At 38.4% G+C, this 20,729-nt stretch overlaps 1 protein-coding gene and 1 non-coding gene across 8 annotated transcripts in view; both read left to right on the plus strand.

Annotated features, from left to right (window-relative positions):
* Nucleotides 1–20,729, plus strand: part of CFAP91 (cilia and flagella associated protein 91) — a 154,719-nt gene that overhangs the window by 127,230 nt on the left and 6,760 nt on the right. For 5 of the 7 annotated variants that reach the window (XR_003432631.1, XM_027105662.1, XM_027105689.1 and 2 more), the window contains one exon: nucleotides 694–846. Coding sequence is in view for 6 of the 7 variants with exons in the window: in XM_027105662.1 (XP_026961463.1) it covers nucleotides 694–845 (152 nt within the window). In the remaining variant the exon portion in view is untranslated. Of the gene's footprint in view, nucleotides 1–693; nucleotides 847–2,209; nucleotides 2,940–19,652; nucleotides 20,727–20,729 lie in introns of those variants that run through there. The other 2 variants (XM_027105678.1, XM_027105683.1) reach the window with 2 other exon arrangements.
* Nucleotides 968–1,098, plus strand: LOC113624311 (small nucleolar RNA SNORA31). Its single transcript, XR_003434302.1, has one exon. It is a non-coding gene; the product is annotated as a small nucleolar RNA SNORA31 (small nucleolar RNA).

Raw genomic sequence — 20,729 nt, forward strand, 5'->3', positions numbered from 1 at the left:
TGCTAACTGCTGTCATCATCATCATCACAATTACCTCTTTCCAAGGCAAACGGGATGCTTAACGTACTAAGTCTTGGTAATAAATATTCTTAGAATGTGGAACTAGGACCAGCTTTTAAATCTGTGAGCTCAGAAACTCATCATTCAACAAGTACCCTTCATATTAGGGACTAAGGCTCAAAGAGAAGTAAGAAACAAGGTCTTTACCTTTATGTCATTTACAATCTAGGTAAACAAAATGTAACTCACATGAAGTACTTCAGTGCTGAACAGGTCTGTACAAACTCAAGTGTGGTCACGGTAAATGTGGGCTGACTCAGTCAAAGGAGACTTCCTGGAGGAGCTGGGACTTGCGCTGGGCTTTGCAGAAGGGCAGGATTTAGAATGCAGGCATTCCAGGTGAGGGAAGCTGCTAAGCAGTAGAATGGAGGCAAACCTGGTGGGGAGGAGCATGACCGGACTGAGCAGAGAGTGGAACAGGGGGAGCAGCAATAATAAGATTTGGGTTGAGTTACCCTTGGAATGTATCCTTCCAAAGCAGACAGCAGGTAATTTTTCTTTAATCCAGTCAGCCTTAAGTAAGAGAATATGTGGTTTGCAAAGTTATCATTTCTGTCACTACTCTCTTGAGAATCTTTGGGAATGATATGTTCCGACTTCCAGAGTAATAAGTCTTCTGTCCCTTTGGCACAGTGAGGAACGCACAGCAGAAGCACATCCTCGCAGCCCATAAGGTCATCCACAGGCACACGGAAGACATGCTCCAGAAGCATTGTGTTGAGCAACAGCAAGCATCAGACACTGAGCTACTTGAGGGAGAAACTGAAAATGAGCAAAACAGCTAAGGTGAGTTTGATTTTTCATCTGGAAGTAGAGAGGAGGACAAGCAGCCTCATTCAGCTCTGCGCTGTACTCTAACAATCATAATGTGGAAAATGAAGCATTCCCACTTAAACTGGTGCATTTCATGCATCTATTTGACAGGCCTGAAGCAGTTACTGTTTGCTAAGGTTTCCACTACAGAGTCAAGAAAAAAGTGTCCTCATGCTTTCTTTCTGTCTGATTGTGGCAGCCCACATTGAATGGGGGAGTACAGGGGAAAAAATTAGTGCATTTCATCTGGGTTATGCAATCTGCTATTGAAAGTTTTTAGAGAACAGGGTTGATATGACAGAAACTGGACTCTTGTGACCAGAAAACAGGACTCAAAGTTACTTTTATAGGTTCTTTTAGCACATGACTGTATGCCATCACAGATAAAGCTACAAAATGTGTCAGTGTTACTAAAAAAAAAAAAGCTTGTTCTTAGGGGGTACATTGTCTAACTCCACATCACACTGTTCTAGCTATAAACATGGCATGAGGCACAGCCTGCCCAATTCTAGCCCTGATGCCCTCTGCAGTATCAACCAGGGGCCTGGTCTTAGGTGCAACTGAACATTCATACTCACAAGACTAATAGGCCATATTTGGTATGATTTGAGTATCAATCTACTCAGAAAGACAGATATAATACAGGACCCACAGCTTCCAGCAGGACAGCACCAGGTGTTTCTCTTCCTGTGGGAGCTCTCACTGAATCCACACAGAAGACCACATAGCTGTTTCCTTTAGCCCCCAGGTTACAAAGCTCAGGTGCAAGGAAAAGAGACCAGGTGCATTGGGTGGGTGCAGGAGCTGCCCTGGTTTACATGCTCCTGGACCAGTATCTCTTGTAATAATTCCATCAGCATAGTTTCCAGGGCCGCCCACCCCCCCAATGGATTTGCCCAGTTACAAAAGTCAGCACACTTAGGAAACCTGAAAGTTACAGTTTCCTGTTAGGTATTAATAACTTATTTATAATTCCTCCAAGTCAGATGCTAGTTCCAATCAGGGGTCATTTTTACCTTAAGTAGTGTTGCTTAGTAACACAGTTGACACGTACCACCTTATCACATTACTGGAAAACAGAGCTAGAGGGTCAGTTCAAAGTAAAATTCTCATGAGAAGGGGAAACGGAGTGAACCTTTTGCCTCTACCTTGTCCCTTAACACCCCCACGGTAGAGGCACATCATCTGCTATTTTGGCCTTGAGGGTGTGCTCTCAGGTTAGGGAAGGCACTACAGCTTTAGGGGGAAATTTGCACCTGGCATTGAGAAGGTTTGGGTGTTGGTAGCTCTACCTCTAACTATATAGTCTTATACAAATAATTTCGCTTCACTTGAGGTTTACCCATGAACATGTGACCAAGAGACCTTCTGCAGGGAAATCTACTGGGACCTTAAGTATCAGAGAGGCGCGTGGTAGGAAGTTTCAGATGAGGGGGCAGTTAAGAAAGAGAGCAGAGGGAAAACTGATAATTCTTAAATAACAAACTATGGCTGTAAATTACAGCAGAAAATCCTTTGTTTTTCATTAATAATGAAATAACCTCTGAAATCACTGAAGATATAAGCCATGTATTTACATATAATGTTATATACTATTCTATATAATATAAATTCAAGGATCAAAGCCTTTTGCCTATCTATCTTATTATTGTTAAAAATCAGCCTTAGAAATCCATTTCCTCTGTCAGGTCCCTTGGGTCTCTCCCTATATGGCTGATGTTGGAGAGTGAGGGAAGGAAGCTGAGCGCATGCACTGGGAAGAGCTCAGGTGCAAGCCATTGCTAGCCAATTCTCCAAGCAGATGAAGAATTGAGTGCCTTGGTCCTGAAAGGGTGGTCGGGACAGCATATCGTCACAGCAGTCTCTGGACATATAAACAAACAGACCCAGCTTTCTGGTGGAAGACAGGAGATGATGAGGGCTAACTTAAGGCAATAATAAAAACTATAACAATGAGCCTAGACACACAGCTGAGACAAGATGGCAGAGTAGAAGGACATGAGCTCACCTCTTCTTAGGGAAACACTGAAGTCACAACTAACTGCTGAACAAGAATTGACAAAAAAATGCTGGAAGATACCCTACATCCAAAGACAAAGAAAAAGCCACAACGAGATGGTAGGAGGAGCATGATAATCAAATCCCATACATGCCAGGTGGGTGACCCACAACCTTGAAAACAATTTTACCACAGAAGTTCACCCACAGGAATGAAGGTTCTGAGCCCCATGTCAGGCTCCCCAGCCTGGGGGTCTGGCAATGGGAGGAGGAGCCCCCAGAGAGTCTGGCTTTGAAGGCCATCAGGTTTTGATCACAGGAATTCCACGGGACTGGGGGAAACTCCACTCTTGGAGGGTGCACGCAGCGTCTCATGTGCACCATGAACCAGGGAGAAAAGCAGTAACCTCGTAAGAGACTGGGTAGTCTTACCTGCTAGTGTTGGAGGGTCTCCTGTGGAGTTATGCACCTGTGGCTCACTGCAAGGACAAGAACACTGGTGGCAATAGTTCTGGGGAGTACTCATTGGCGTGAGCCCTCCTGGAGGCCACCGTTTTCTCACCAAGACCTGGCCCCACCCAACAGCCTGTAGGCTCCACTGCTGGGACACCTCAGGCCAAACAACCAACAGGGTGGGAACACAGCCCCACCCATCAACAGACAGGCTGCTTAAAGTCTTCCTGAGCACGCAGCTGCCTGATAAACATACCCCTTGACATGGCCCTGCCCATCAGAGGGACAAGAGCCAGCTCCACCCCCCACTGGGCAGAAACCAGTCCCTCCCACCAGGAAGCCTACACAAGCCTCTTAGCCTCATCCACCAGGGGGCAGGCAGCAGAAGCAAGAAGAACTACAACCCTGCAGCCTGCGGAACAGAAACTGCAATTACAGAAAGTTAGACAAAATGAGACAGTAGAGGAATGTGTCCCAGATGAAGGAACAAGATAAAACTCCAGGAGAACAACTAAGTGAAGGGGAGACAGGCAGTCTACCTGAAAAACAATTCAGAGTAATGATAGTAAAGATGATCCAAGATCTCAGAAAAAGAATGGAGGCACAGATTGAGAAGATCCTTGTTTAACAAAGAGCTAGAAGCTTTAAAGAACAAACAGAGATGAACAATACAATAACTGAAATGAAAGATATATGAGAAGGAATAACTGAGGCAGAAGAACAGATAAGTGAGCTGGAAGACAGAATGGTGGAAATCACTGCTGTGGAACAGAATAAAGAAAAAAGAATGAGAAGAAATGAGGACAGTATAAGAGACCTCTGGGACAACATTAAACATACCAACACTTGCTTTATAAGGGTCCCAGAAGGAGAAAGGACCTGAGAAAATATTTGAAGAGATAATAGCTGAAAACTTCCCTAACATGGGAAAGGAAACAGTCACCCAAATCCAGGAAGTGCAGAGAGTCCCAGGCAGAATAAACCCAAGAAGGGATACACCAAGACACACAGTGATGAAATTGACCAAAATTAAAGACAAACAAAAAAACCTTAAAAGCAACATACAAGGCAATTCTCACAAGGTTATCAGCTGATTTCTCAGCAGAAACTCTGCAAGCTGGAGGGGAGTCACATGATATATTTAAAGTGATGAAAAGGAAGAACCAATAACCAAGAATAAGCTACCCAGCAAGGCTCTCAGATTCGATGGAGAAATCAAAAGCTCAAGCAAAAGCTAATAAGAGAATTTAGTACCACCAGACCAGCTTTGCAACAAATGCTGAATGAAATTTTCTAGGTGGAAAAGAAAAGGCCACAATTAGAAACAAGAAAATTATGAATGGAAAAACTCACCAGTAAAGGCAAACATATGGTAAAGGTAGGAAATCATCTACACACAAATAGTATATCAAAACCAGCAATCATGAGAAAAGGAGAGCACAAATGCAGGCTATTGGAAATGCATTTGAAATTAAAAGACCAGCAACTCAAAACAATTTTGTTTATATATAGACAGCTATATCAAAACCTCATGGGAATGGCAAACCAAAAATCTACAATAGATAAACACACAAAAAAGAAAAGAAATCCAAACACAACACTGAAGTCAGTCATCAAATCACAAGAGAAGGGAACAAAAGAGGAAGGGAATTAAAAAGACCTACAAAAACAAATCCAAAACAATTAACAAAATGGCAATAAGAAAATACATATCAATATTTACCTTAAAAATAAATGGAGTATATGCCACAACCAAAAAACACAGACTGGCTGAATGGATACGAAAACAAGACCCATATATATGCTGTCTACAAAAGACCCACTTCAGATATAGGGACACATACAGACTGAAAGTGAGGGAATGGAAAAAGGGATTCCATGTAAATGGAAATCAAAAGAAAGCTGGAGTAGCAATATTCATATCAAACAAAATAGACTTTAAAATAAAGACTATTTACAAGAGACAAAGGACACTACATAATGATCAAGGGATTAATCCAAGAAGAAGATACAACAATTGTAAATATGTATGGACCCAACATAGGAGCACCTCAATATATAAGGCAAATAGTAACAGCCATTAAAGGAGAAATCCCCCACATAATAATAGTGGTGGACTTTAACACCCCACTTTCATCAATGCACAGATCATCCAGAAAGAAAATCAGTAAGGAACCACAGGCCTTATATGACACATTAGACCAGGTGGGCTTAATTGATATTTATAGAGCATGCCATTCAAAAGCAGCAGAATACACATTCTTCTCAAGTGCACATTCTTCTCCAGGATTGATCACATGCTGGGCCACAAAGTGAGCCTCAGTAAATTTAAGAAAACTGAAATCATATCAAGCATCTTTTCTGACCACAACGCTATGGGATTAAAAATCAACTACAAGAAAATAAACTATAAAAAACACATGGAGTCTAAAGAGTATGCAATTAAACAACCAATGGATCACTGAAGAAATCAAAGAGGAAATAAAAAATACCTAGAGACAAAACAAAAGCATGACAATCCAAAACTTATGAAACACTTCAATCCAGAGAGGGTAGCTTTTTTTACAGCACAGATAGAGGATGTCTCCCAGGAAAGTAAAATATCAGTCCCTCTCTCTGGAATGGAATTTACTCTCTTGACCTCCACAGCAAAGTTTCTCTCTCTCTCTCTCTGTCTCTCTCTGTCTCTCTGTCTCTCTCTCTGTCACTCTCTCTCTCTCTCATATGAACAGGAATCCAGCAGCCCTATATAATGTCTGTCTTTCCCCCTGTGGAGTTCCTTATCCATACTGTACCCCAAAACATATGCATGTGCCATCTAGCCCTCACCAAATCACCGTTGTGAGAACTGATTTCTCACAAGGTTTTCTGTGAGTAGTAAGTGGTTCTTGTCTCTGACTCAAAGAATCTTCTGTACCCACACATGTATGCACATACATTAAAAAAAAACTTATGGGATGCAGCAAAAGCAGTTCTAAGAGGGAATTTTACAGCAATACAATCATACCTCAAGAAACAAGAAAAATCTCAAATAAACAACCTAACATACACCTAAAGCAACTAGAGAAAGAAGAACAAACAAAACCCAAAGTTAGTAGAAAGAGCGAAATCGTAAAGATCAGAGCAGAAATAAATGAAATAGAAATGAAGAAAACAATAGAAAAGATCAATGAAACTAAAAGCTGGTTCTTTGAAAAGATAAACAAAATTGATAAGCCTTTAGTCAGACTCATCAAGAAAAAGAGGGAGAAGGCTCAAATCAATAAAATTAGAAATGAAAAGGGAGTAGTTACAATGGACACCACAGAAATACACAAGAACATAAGCGACTACTACAGGCAACTATATGCCAATAAATGGACAACCTAGTAGAAATGGACGAATTCTTAGAAAGATACAATCTCTCAAGACTGAACCAAGAAGAAACAGAAAATATGAACAGGCCAATCACAAGTACTGAAATTGAAACTGTGATTTAAAAACTTACAACAAACAAAAGTCCAGGACTAGATGGCAGGTCACAGGTGAATTCTATCAGCCATTTAGAGAAGAACTAACACCTACCCTTCTCATTTAGAGAAGAGCTAACACCTATCCTTCTCAAACTCTTCCAAAATGTAGCGGAGGGAGGAAGACTCTCAAACTCATTCTATGAGGCCAACATCAACCTAATACCAAAACCAAACAAAGATAACACCAAAAAAAAAAAAAAAAGCAAGAAAAGAAAGGAAAGAGAGAGAGAAAGAGAAAGCAAGAAAAGAAAGAAAGAAAATAAATTTACAGGCCAATATCACAGATGAACAGAGATGCAAAAATCCTCAACAAAATACTAGCAGACAGAATCCAACAACACATTAAAAGGATCATACACCATGATCAAGTGGTATTTATCCAGGGATCAAGGATTCTTTAATATTTGCAAATCAATGTGATACACCATATTAAGAAATTGAAGAATAAAAACCATATGATCGTCTCAATAGATGCAGAAAAAGCTTTTGACAAACTTCAACACCCATTTATGATAAAAACTCCCCAGAAAGTTGAGGAACCTACCTCAACAGAATAAAGGCCATGTAAGACAAATTTACAGGTAACATCATACTCACAAATTGAAAAGCTGAAAGCATTTTCTCTAAGATGAGGAACAAGGATGTCCACTCTCACCACTTTTATTCAACATAGTTTTGGAAGTCCTAGCCATGGCATTCAGAGAAGAAAAAGAAATAACAGGAATCCAAATTGGAGAAGAAAAACTCACTCTTTGCAGACGACATGATACTATACATAGAAGCTCTTTTTAAGATGCTACCAGAAGGGACTTCTCTGGTGGTGCAGTGGTTAAAAATCTTCCTGCCACTGCAGGGGACACGGGTTTGAACCTTGGTCCAGGAAGATCCCACATGCCACGAAGCAACTAAGCCCATGTGCCACAACTACTGAGCATGCACTCTAGAGCCCGCGAGCCACAACTACTAAGCCCGCATGCCACAACAAGCCCGCGTGCCTAGAGCCCATGCTCCACAACAAGAAAAGCCACCGTGATGAGAAACCCACACACCGCAATGAAGAGTAGCCCCCACTCGCTGCAACTAGAGAAAGCCTGTGCACAGCAATGAAGACCCAAAACAGCCAAAAATAAATAAATTTACATATTTAAAAAAAGATGCTACCAGAAAACTACCAGAGCTCATCAGTTAATTTGATAAAGTTTCAGGATACAAAATAAATATGCAGAAATCTATTGCATTTCTATACATTAACAACAAAAGATCAGAAAGAGAAATTAAAGAAACAATCCCACTTACCATCACATCAAAAAGAGTAAAATACCTAGGAATAAACCTACCTATGGAGGCAAAAGACCTATACTCCGAAAATTATGATACTGATGAAACAAATCGAAGATGACACAAACAGATGCAAAGTTATACCATGTTCTTGGATTGGAAGAATCAATATCGTCAAAATGACTATACTACCCAAGGCAATCTACAGATTCAATACAACCCCTATCAAATTACCAATGGCATTCTTCACAGAACTAGAATAAAACATTTTAAAATTTGCATGTTAACAGAAAAGACCCCAAATAGCCAAAGCAATCCTAAGAAAGAAAAACGAAGCTGGAGGAATCAGGTTCCCAAACTTCAGACTATACTACAAAGCTACAGTCATCAAGATAGTATGGTACTGGCACAAAAACAGAACTATAAATCAATGGAACAGGATAGAAAGCCCAGAAATAAATGCACCTATGGTCAATTAATCAACAATAAAGGAGGCAAGAGTTTACAATGGATAAAAGACAGCCTCTTCAATAAGTGGTGCTGGGAAAACTGGACTGCATGTAAAAGAATGAAATTAGAACACTCCCTAACACCATACACAAAAGTAAACTCAAAATGGATTAAAGACCTAAATGTAAGACCAGATACTATAAAACTCTTAGAGGAAAACATATAACACTCTGACATAAATCGCAGCAACACCTTTTTCAACCCATCTCCAGAGTAATGGAAATAAAAACAAAAGAAAACAAATGGGACCTAATTAAACTCAAAGGCTTTTGCACAGCAAAAGAAACCATAAACAAAATGAAAATACAACCCACAGACTGGGGGAAAATATTTGCAAATGATACGACCGACAAGGGATTAGTTTCCAAAATTTACAAACAGCTCATGCAGCTCAATATCAAAAAAACAAACAACCCAATCAAAAAATGGGCAGAAGACCTTAGGAGACATTTCTCCAAAGAAAACATACAGATGGCCAAGAGGCACATGAAAAGATGTTCAACAATGCTAATAATTAGAGAGATGCAAATCAAAACTACAATGATATATCACCTCATACCAATCACAAAGGCCATCATCAAAAAATCTGCAAAAAATAAATGCTGGAGAGGGTGTGGAGAAAAGGGGACCCTCCTACACTGTTGGTGGGAATGTAAACTGGTACAGCCACATAGAAAACAGTATGGAGGTTCCTTAAAAAACTAAAAATAGAATTACCATATGATCCAGCAATCCCACTTCTGGGCATATATCTGCAGAAAACCATGCTCCAAAAGGATACATGCATCCCAATGTTCATTGCAGCACTGTTTACAATAGCCAAGACATGGAAGCAAGCTAAATGTCCATTGACAGATGAATGCATAAAGAAAATATGGTTCATATAGACAAGGGAATACTACTCAGCCATAAAAAAGAACAGAATAATGCCATTTACAGCAACATGGATGGACCTGGAGATTATCATACTAAGTGAAGTCAGTCAGACAGAGATAGACAAATATCATATGACATTGCTTATATGTGGAATTTTTTAAAAGATGATACAAATGAACTTATTTACAAAACAGAGACTCACAGAGTTAGAGAATGAACTTATGGTTACCAATGGGGAACGGTGTGGGGGAGTTTGGGATTGACATGTAACACACTCCTATATTTAAAATAGATAGCCAACAAGGATCTACTGTATAGCACAGGGAACTCTGCTCAATACTCTGTAATAATGTAAATGGGAAAATAATTTGAAAACGAATAGATACATGTGTATGTATAACTCAATCACTTTGCTGTACACCTGAAACTAACACAACATTGTTAATCAACTATACTCCAATATAAATTAAAAATAAATCATCTTTAATGTTGGGTAGTCATTTTTCTTACATGCAAATTAAATATTGAATACATCTGCATTTACTTCTGAGTATATAACACCTGTTCTATGACATCTACAGTGATCTTTGAAATCAAGCCATAAGAGTTTTAAAAGGATTCTTTCTTTTATACTTAGGTTTTTTGTTTTAAAAAATTTATTTAATTTATTTATTTTTGGCTGCATTGGGTCTTTGTTGCTGTGTGTGGGCTTTCTCTAGTTGTGGCAAGTGGGGGCTACTCTTCATTACAGTGCACAGGCTTCTCACTATAGGGCTTCAGTAGTTGTGGCACATGGGTTCAGTAGTTGTGGCTCACGGGCTCCAGAGCGCAGGCTCAGTAGTTGTGGCACACAGGCTTGGTTGCTCCACGGCATGTGGGATCTTCCTGGACCAGGGCTTGAACCCGTGTCCCCTGCATTGGCAGGCAGATTCTTAACCACCGCGCCACCAGGGAAGCCCTATACTTAGGTTTTAATGAAATGTATTTTACTTTCACTATGTAAAGCATGTTGTGGTTATAAAATATAGTTTCAAAAAAAACCTAGTTTCCAGGCTAGCTACAGACACTCAGCAAGGAAGGTTAACCAATAAATTAATACAGTATCTTCTTAATATTTTATTAAATGGTTGGAACATGATGCTTAGTTGCCCCCCTAGTATATATCACTTCCTCTTCCTTCTCTCAGAGGGAAGGACAGATGTGAGGTTATTTAATAATATTTAGTGAGAGGGTCAGTAGGCATGGACTACTGATTAAAAACAAAATTTTTAAATCAGCTTAAAGACAACAGAGGTAATAAAATAGTGAGGCATTTCTGGAGGAAAATTTACGAGTAGAAAAATCCATTGAGCTGAGTCTGGCATTTGGAGCCATTTTTTTCCTTAGGGAATATGCAAATTCTAGTAAATGTGGCTGAAAAACTGAGCAATACTTTCACAAGCTTTGCGAAACTAGAGGGACAAAAACTGTGGAGTCAAGGTTGAGTCCCTAGTAAACCTCCTCCATTTGGGCTGGGACTCCATAAGGTTATGCCCTAGTAGAAAGCGTTCACTGGAAGTAAATCACCCCTCAAATATGCTACAGTTTAGCTTCTAATCATCTGAATGATCCAAGAAACCCTCAGTCCCATAAAACAAATTTAAAAAGATCCTTGATTCCTGTTGCCTCAAGGAAATTGTCAGGGACAACACTTAAATTCCCTTTGGAGAAAGTTGGCATCATCCTAGACCTCAATTTATTTTCACAATTTTTCATGAACAAGTTCCAGAACACAACAAGGATATCCGGTATATGAAGAGACATGACAATTTGAACAAGCAGCAGGAAGTACAGATAATAGAAACAGACCTAAAGGGATCTAAGCTATTGGAATTATTTAGACACAGGTTTTAGAATAACTATGCTTACTGCTATGTACTTCTAGCCTCCAGAATTGTGAGAAAATACATTTTTGTTGTTTAAGCCACCAGGTCTATGGTATTTTGTTATGGCAGCCCAATCTAAGATTTTGGTACCAAGAGTGAAGCGCTGCTGTAACAAATACCTAAATGTGTGGAAGCAACTTTGGAACTAGATAATGTGTAGAGGTGGGAAGAGTTTTGAGATGCATGCTGGGAATATGGGTGTTAAGGGCAATTCTGACAAGGTCTCAGATGGAAATGTGGAATGTGTTATTGGAAACTGGAGGAATGGCAATCCATATTATAAAGTGGCAAAGAACTTGGCTGAACTTTGTTCTAGTGTTCTGTGGAATGTAGAACTTCGGAGCAATGAAACTGGATATTTAGCTGAGAAGATTTCTAAGCAAAGTGTTGAAGGAGCAGCCTGGTTCCTCATGACTGCTTTTATAGGTTTGAAAGGAGAGAGATGAACTGAAGAAGGAATTGTTAAGCAAAACAAACAAGAACTTGTACATTTGGAAAATTCTCAGCCTATCCATATTTCAAAAGATGAGAAAATTCATTCTAAAAAAGAACACTAAAGGTGTGGCTGAACAGCTATTTGATAAAGAGTCTATGGAATTACAAGAGTAGGAACTCTGCCAGTTTGAAATGAAGGAATGGACACAAGATGAAGGAAGGCATCAGACTTCTTGGATTTGACAGGATGACATGATAGAGCCATTATGCTTCAAATGTGCACAGTTCTTTAAGAAGAGGGAAAAATAATCCTGAAGGCTTATCAACCACTTCCTCGGTTTCAACAGGTCAGATGGCCTCTGCCCAGAACCTTAAGGATGGGACCACCTATGGCACCCTACCCTGACAGAGGTGCAGCGACAGGATCCCCACCAAGGCTGTGGGGATGGGGAACAACAAAGCTGGAGGGGTGGGGCCATCCCCAGAGCCATTGGAGTAATGCTGCCATCCCAGTGGACCTGGAAGGCAGGACACTGAGCCAAAGGGGATTAATCTTGAGCTTTAAGATCCAATAGAATTTGTCTAGCTAGGCTTTGGACTTGCTTGGGACCGATTACTCTTTTCTTCCTTCTGATTTCTCCCTTCTGGAATGGGAATATCTGTCCTATGCCTGTCCCACCGTTGTATTTTAGAAGTACATAATGTGTCTGGTTCACCGCTGGAGAGGAATATTGCCTCAGGACGAATCGTACCTTGAGTCTCACCCACGTCTGATTTAGATGAGAATTTGGACTTCAGACCTTAGAGTTGATGCTTGAATGACTTAAGATTTTGGGGCTGTTGGCATGGAATGAATGTATTCTGCATGTGAGAAGGACATGAATTTTGGGAGGCTAGGATGGAATGCAATGCTCTGAACTGTGTCCCCCCTCAAATTCGTATGTTGAAGCCCTAACCTCCAATATGATGGCATTTGGAAATGAGGACTGTGGGATACAATTAGGATTAGATGATATCATGAGGGTGGGTCCCTCATGATGGGAATAGTGCTCTTATAAGAAGAGACACCAGAGAGCTTGCTCTCTCTCTCTTTCCCTGTCATGTGAGGACATAGCAAGAAGGCAGCCATCTACAAGCCTGGAAGAGAGCCCTCCCCAGAAGCTAACCATGATGGCACCTTGAACTTGGACTTCTAGCCTCCAGAACTGTGAGAAAATAAATTTCTAATAGCCAAAACAATCTTGAGAAAGAAGAACAACGCTGGAGGTACGATACGCCCTGATTTCAAACTATACTACAAAGCTGCAGTAATCAAAACAGTATGATACTGGCACAAAAACAGATAACTTGATCAATGGAACAGAACAGAGCCCAGTAATAAACCCACACTTATATGGGCAGTTATCTATGACAAAGGAGGGAAGAATATACAATGGGGATATGCAGCCTTTATAATAAATGGTGTTGGGGAAACTAGACAGCTACATGGAAAAGAATCAAACTGGACTACTTTCTCACACCATACACAAAAGTAAATTCAAAGTAAATTAAAGACTTAAATATAAGACCTGAAACCATAAAACTTCTAGAATAAAACACAGGTAGGATGCTCTTGGACATTGGCCATAGTAGTATATTTTTTCTTGCTACGTCTCCTTAGGCAAGGGAAACAAAGCAGAAATAAACAAATAGGACTATATCAAACTAAAAAACTTTTGCACAGTTAAGGAAACTATCAACAAAATGAAAAGGCCACACATACTGAATGGGAGAAAACATTTGCAAACGATATATACAGTAAGGGGTTAATATCCAAAATATACAAAGAACTCATAAAACTCAACATCAAAAAAAACTCAATTAAAAAATAGGCAGAGGGGGACTTCCCTGGTGGTCCAGTGGTTGAGACTCCGCCTTCCAATGCAGGGGACACGGGTTTGATCCCTGATCAGGGAACTAAAATCCCACATGCCACAGGGCAACTAAGCCCACGCGCCGCAATTACTGAGCCCGCATGCTTTAGAGCACGTGCGCCACAACTACTGAGACTGTGCACCACAACTAGAGAGCCTGTGCACCGCAACACCTGAGCTCATGCGCTCTGGAGCCCGCATGCCACAACCAAAGAGAAGCCCGCGCACTGCAATAAAAGATCCCACATGCTGCAATGAAGATCCCGCATGCCACAACTAAGACCCGATGCAGCCAAATAAATAATAACAATTTAAAAAAATAGGCAGAGAATCCAAGTAGACTTTTTCCAAAGAAGACATACAGATGGCCAACAGGCACATGAAAAGATCCTCAACATCAATAATCATCAGAGAAATGCAAATCAAAACCACAATGAGGGCTTCCCTGGTGGCGCAGTGGTTGAGAGTCCGCCTGCCAATGCAGGGAATACGGGTTTGTGCCCCGGTCCTGGAAGATCCCACATGCCGCAGAGTGGCTGGGCCTGTGAGCCATGGCCACTGAGCCTGTGCATCTGGAGCCTGTGCTCCGCAACAGGAGAGGCCACAACAGTGAGAGGCCCGCGTACCGCAAAAAAAAACCCCAAAAAACCACAATAAGATATCACCTCACACCTGTCAGAATGACTATTATCAAAAAGACCACAAAAAACAAGTGTTGGCAAGGCTGTGGAGAAAAGGGAACCCTTGTGCACTGTTGGTGGGAATGTCAATTGGTGCAGCTACTATGGAAAACAGTATGGAAATTCCTCAAAAAATTAAAAATAGAACTACCATGTGATCCAGCAATTCCACTCCTGGGTATTTATCCAAAGAAAATGAAAACACTATTTAAAAAAGATATGTGCACCCCTATGTTCATAGCAGCATTATATACAGTTGCCAAGATATGGAAGCAACCTAAGTTCCCATCAGTAGATGAATGGGTAAAGAAGATGTGGTACATGTATACACAGTGGAATATTACTCAGCCATAAAAAAGAATGAAACCTTGCCATTTGTGATAACATGAATGGATCTACAGGATATCATTCTAAGTGAAATAAATCAGACAGAGAGACAAATACTGTATGATTTCACTTATATGTGAAAGCTAAAAACAAAAGAAAAAATAAAATTATAACCATATAGAGAGTCATAGCTACAGAGAATGAAGAGGTGGTTTCCAGAGGGGAGGGGGTGGATGAAAGAGAGAAATAGGTGAGGGAGATTCCAGTTGCAAAATAAATGAGTCTTGGGTAGGAAGTGTACAATTTGGGGAATATAGTCAAAAATTATGTAATATTTTTGCATGGTGACAGATCATAACTAGACTTATCATGGGGATCATTTTGAAATGTATAGAAAAATCGAATCATTAGGTTGTGTAACAAGAACTAACATAGTTTTGTTAAGTCAATTATACTTCAAAAACAAACTCAGAAAAAGAGATCGATTTGTGGTTACCAGAGGTTTGGGGGGAGAAGTGGAGACTGGACGAAGGCAATCAAAAGGTATAAACTTTCAGTTACAAGATAAATTAGTACTGGGGATGTAATAAACATGATAAATATAATGAACACTGCTATATGTTATATATGAAAGTGGTTGAGAGTAAATCCTGGGCTTCCCTGGTGGCGCAGTGGTTAAGAATCCGCCTGCCAATGCAGGGGACACGGGTTCAAGCCCTGGTCCAGGAAGATCCCACATACAGTGGAGCAACTAAGCCCACGTGCCACAACTACTGAAGCCCACGCACCTAGATCCCATGCTCCACAACAAGAGAAGCCACCACGATGAGAAGCCCGCGCACCACAACGAAGAGTAGTTCCCGCTCGCCACAACTAGAGAAAGCCCACACGCAGCAACAAAGACCCAGTGCAGCCAAAAATAAATAAATAAATAATAAATATATTTTTTTAAAGTTTCTCTTTAAAAATAAAAAAGAGTAAATCCTGAGTTCTCATTTAAAAAGAAAAAGAAAATATGTTTCTGTTACTTAAGCTACCCAGTCTAAGGTATTTTGTTATGGCATCCTGAGCTAAGACACTTACTATGTTCAAAGAAATGAAAGTCAATATGGAAATTTTTAAGAGAACTAGAAATGATAAAAATGATATAGCAGATTTGAAGAAAATAGAAATTCTAGAATTTAAAAATACAGAAGTCAACATGAGAAACTCAATGAATAGATTTAAGAACAGGATATATACAGCTGAAGAGAAAATTCATAAATTAAAAGATCAGAATAATTTATCTAGAAAGAATCACAGAGACAAAGAATTGGAAACTACAGAAGAAAAGGATAGATGTAGTATAACTTAATCCTTAGGAAGCGACAAAAGGATAGTAGGCATGGACAATTGATTCAAGAAATCTGACTTCTAAGAGAAGAAATGTGTTGGGAAATCATATGAAATATGAATTTTCTAAAACCAATGAAAGGGTCAATGTTTAAGAAGGCTTCTTAACCCCAAGTAGACAAAATAAAAAGAAATCTATACCTAGATGCATTTTAATATGACTACTGAAAACAAAAGAAAAGAAAAATCTTAAAACTGTTGAGAGAGAAAAGATGAATTACCTTTGTAAGAGCAATAATTAAGCTGAGAATTGACTTCTTACCAGAAACAAAGCCAGAAAATACTGGAATGATATATTCAATATGCTTAAATAGTATAATAAAACAGGATTCTATACCTTTCAAAAATATCCTTGAGAATGACAATAAAAGACATTTTCAGATAAATGAAACAGAAAATTAGTCACTAGGAGATTTGCCCTACAATAAATCACTAAAGGGTGTTCTTCAAGCAGAAGGAAAATTATCCCAGTTGGAAGGTTGGAGATAAATGAAGGATCAACATGTGGATAAATATTTATTGGTGGCATATAACATAATCAGAAGAAACAGCAACAATAGCAGCAGTACAGTTATACAACAACAATAGTATGTAAGTCAGAAAGGGCATAGATGGGTTAAATTGTTCCAAGGCACTTGCATTGTCTAGGAAGAGGATAAAAGTATCACCTAACATTACAGTTGATAACTCAGGAAACATTTTGTATCCCTTAGGGTAAATCCTAAAGGATAGTGAAAAGATGTATGACATCTAAACTAATAAAAGAAAATGAAATAAATAAAAAACACTCAATACAAAAGGAGGACAGAAGGAGAGAAAAAGGAAACAGAACCAATAGAAAGCACTGAATAAAATGGTAGGTGTTTATCATTGATTCATCATTTAATTACATTAAATGTAAATAGACTAACTGCTCAAAGTCAAGTCAGAATTTGTCAGACTGAATTTAAAAAATAACTCAATTGTATGCCGTTTATGTGTAAGATCTAAATATGCAGAATGGTTACAAGTTAAAGGAAAGTAAAAGACACCATGAAAACACCATCCACAGGAAAGCTGATGTTAACTATATTAATGACAAACAAAGAAGACTTTAAGCCAGAAAGCACTTACTAGAGCAAAAGAGGGACACTTCATAAAGATAAAGGTTTAATTCATTGGGAAGGTATAATGAGTCACAATTTGAATATATCTAATAACATAGCCTCAACCTATATGAAGCAAAGGTTAAGAGAGCTGCAAGGAGAAATAGAAAAATCCGTAATAATGCTGGGAATTTTAATCTCTATCAGGAACTGATATGGCAAGCAGAGGAAAAAAACTAAAAAATAGAAGATTTGAGACACATAGTTAAGAAACTTCACCTGATAGACATTTATAGAATATTATACCCAACAACTCCAGGATGCAAATTATTTTCAAGCACACAGAGAACATTTGCAAAAACTGACTAAAGCAAGTGTCAACTATTTCAAAGTTGAAATCATGGCAAAGTGTGTTCTCTGATAAAAATGTAATGAAACTAGAAATCAATGACAAGATAATTCTAATTTGTTTGGAAATTAGGAAATTCAGGTGTAAATAATCTGTTCATCAAAGAAAATACCAGAATAGAAACTTGAAAATATTTTGAACTGAAAAATGACCAAAATGCTACATATGTATCCAACATGTAAAATGGGACTGATGTGGTGCTTAGATGGAAATTTGTAGGCTTAAAGGCATTTATTAGAAGAGAAAAGGTGTAAGTAAGACTAAGTATCCTTTTCCAGAATTTAGAAAAAGAATGGCAAATTAGATGCAAAAAAAGTAAAAGGAAGGAAACAAAAGTAACAGGAATTAATAAAACAAAATAGACATGTCTTCTGATTCTAAGTAGATACAGTAGGTAGCTTCAAGAAATAGAGAAAGTTATGGATATATTGTAAATGTAACCTTTCAGAGACAGTGAAGAGCTCTGGCAATAAAGGGGAACTTGATGAACTAAAATGGTAGAGAGGAAAGAGTCCTTCCTAAGTGATCTAAGATCACTGGCCATTTTCTTCCCTTGAGGCAATGGCCAAATCTGGTTATAAGACTTTACTAAGGGAAACAGAAACCAGCAAGACTTCTAAAAACTGTGTGAGCAAGCATGATGGACTGGAATCTGGAGGAGCCCCAGACGTAAGGCCAAATTTCCCTAGAATGTCAGCTTTAGGTTTCTGGTAGATAACCCCTTTACTAGTAGAAAGATGTTTGAATCTATCATGTGTTCTTTAGCCAGCTGTGTCAATGTGATCCTCACTCAGCCTCATGGATTTATCCACTGTTAATTCATTGTTCCATGAATTTTTTTTTTTTTTTATCAGAAATAGCAGAATATCCTGACTTTCCCTACCACCGTGATGTTTGATGGCTTAGCAGTGGTAACATTTTTGTGTGATTTTTTGAGCTTAGAACAAGATTGAGATTTTTCTAAGAAAACTACCCTTAACCACCATCATGGAACACTGAATGACTTTGGAAATTAGCTCTTGCTGCAGACTTGGTAATATTTTTATAATGAATCCAATCTAAAATTACAAGGCAAAACAGAACCTGTATGTAGAATTTATATTATGATAAAGTCATTTCAATGGCAACTAACATTGTCTGAATCACTAGTAATAGTAAGCTGCTTTATATACTTCCCGTGCTGCCAAAGCTAAAAACACAAGGTGTCCATTCCCATGCATATTTGCAGTGAATGTATTTTCTGAGCTTAAACTATACTTCCAGGAGCATTTTTTGGACCTTGAAACAAGTGCAAAGGAAATTTCTATATTTCAAAGTTATTTAACTGTGCAGTGGAGGCATGTCCATCTAACCTTCATGGAAGTGATTAATCTGCATTATAATGATGTGCTAAAAGGCAAATATCGAGAAGAATCTAATGGAATTCTATAAATGCCTTCCAAGCAATAAATATGCACAATTAAAAGCACATGCTTATGGATTCAGATCAGTATTGCCAGCACCTATCTGTGAAAGACATTTTTTTAAATTGAAGTATAGTTGATTTACATATTTTGTTGGTTTCAGGTATACAGCAAAATGATTCAGTTTTAAAATTCTTTTCCATTATACGTTATTACAAGATATTGAATATAATTCCCTGTGCTATACAGCAAATCCTTATTGTTTATCTATTTTATATATGGTAGTGTGTATCTATTAATCATATATTCCTAATTTTTCCCTCCCTGCCCCTTTCCCCTTTGGTAACCGTAAGTTTGTTTTCTATGTCTGTGAGTCTGTTTCTGTTCTGTACTATTTTTTAGATTCCACATATAAGTGATATCATATAATATTTGTCTTAAAGACATTTTCGAAACTGCAATGGGGGGAAGTCTCATTACACATCACCATTAACAGATGAACATTTGCAACCACTTTAAACTACCTGAACCCCAATTAAGCAAAATGTTATCCCCTAAATAAGAGTTTCATTCTTTTTTTCAGGAGACCTGTATTACAAAAAACTGTGGGCAATTATTATTACTGTCTTCTGAATTTCATCAATAAAAATTTGTGAAAATTTGTTTTCTTTCTTGTTATTTTAGTACCTATATAATATGCTTGATTTTGTCTTTTGGCCCACAAAGTCTAAAATATTTACTGTCAGGCCCTTTGCAGAAAAAGTTTGTTAATTCCTACTCTACAGCAGATAAAAAGAGTGAAAAAGAACTAAAGACAAACACATGGATGAATCTCACAAATATAATAAGAACTGAAAGAAGCCAAATCCAAAAAAAAAAAATCTACACTATGAGTCTATTTATATAAAATTCAAAATCAGCACTAAACTGTGTGTTGAGGAATGTACACTTAGGTAATGATATAAAGAAAAGCAAGGAACTGATTACTGTAAAAATCAAATAAAAATCAGAATAGTGATTTCTTTTAGAGGGTAAGAAGAGGGTTGTGATTGGAACAAAGTGAGAGCTTATGGGATTTTTTGCTCTGGGTGGTATTTACAGAGATGAGTAGTACACATTAATTCATTAAGCTGTACAATGATTTTTTTTGTACTTTCCTTTGTGTGTCATATTCTGTAGTTAAAAGTTAGAAGTACCTATGTAGATATATGAACATGTACATACATGCATTATGCTTGCAATATACACAGAATAATCCTAGAAAGATCAATGTGAACTTGGTAAGTAGTTGTTGTTGGCATGGAAACTGAGGACTGTAGGTCAGACTGGGGGGAAAGAGGCTTACTTTCCACATGTTTCTGTCCTTTTGTAGTTTGAATTTTTTTTTACTATATACACATATTAATTTTTAAGTTATACCAGTTAATGTAAAGTCTTTTTTCAAGTTGTAGAATTTGGAAACTGAGACTAACTGAGGTGAGTTAGGAAACGTTTGGATCATGGGGCCTGTAAGCGGCAGAGCTGGGATATGTCTGGGGCTGTGTGACTTCAAAACCAGGACTCTGTGTAATTGTATCACAGTAATCTTTTGGATGTATTGATCTGATAATGATTGTTTCTAAAAAGATGACATAATCATAAATATTTGTGTTGTTTTTTA

The sequence above is a fragment of the Aethalodelphis obliquidens genome, unplaced genomic scaffold (assembly GCF_003676395.1).
Source record: "Aethalodelphis obliquidens isolate GAN/ISIS:26980383/991018 unplaced genomic scaffold, ASM367639v1 scaffold1, whole genome shotgun sequence".
NCBI classification, from domain to species: Eukaryota; Metazoa; Chordata; class Mammalia; order Artiodactyla; family Delphinidae; genus Aethalodelphis; species Aethalodelphis obliquidens.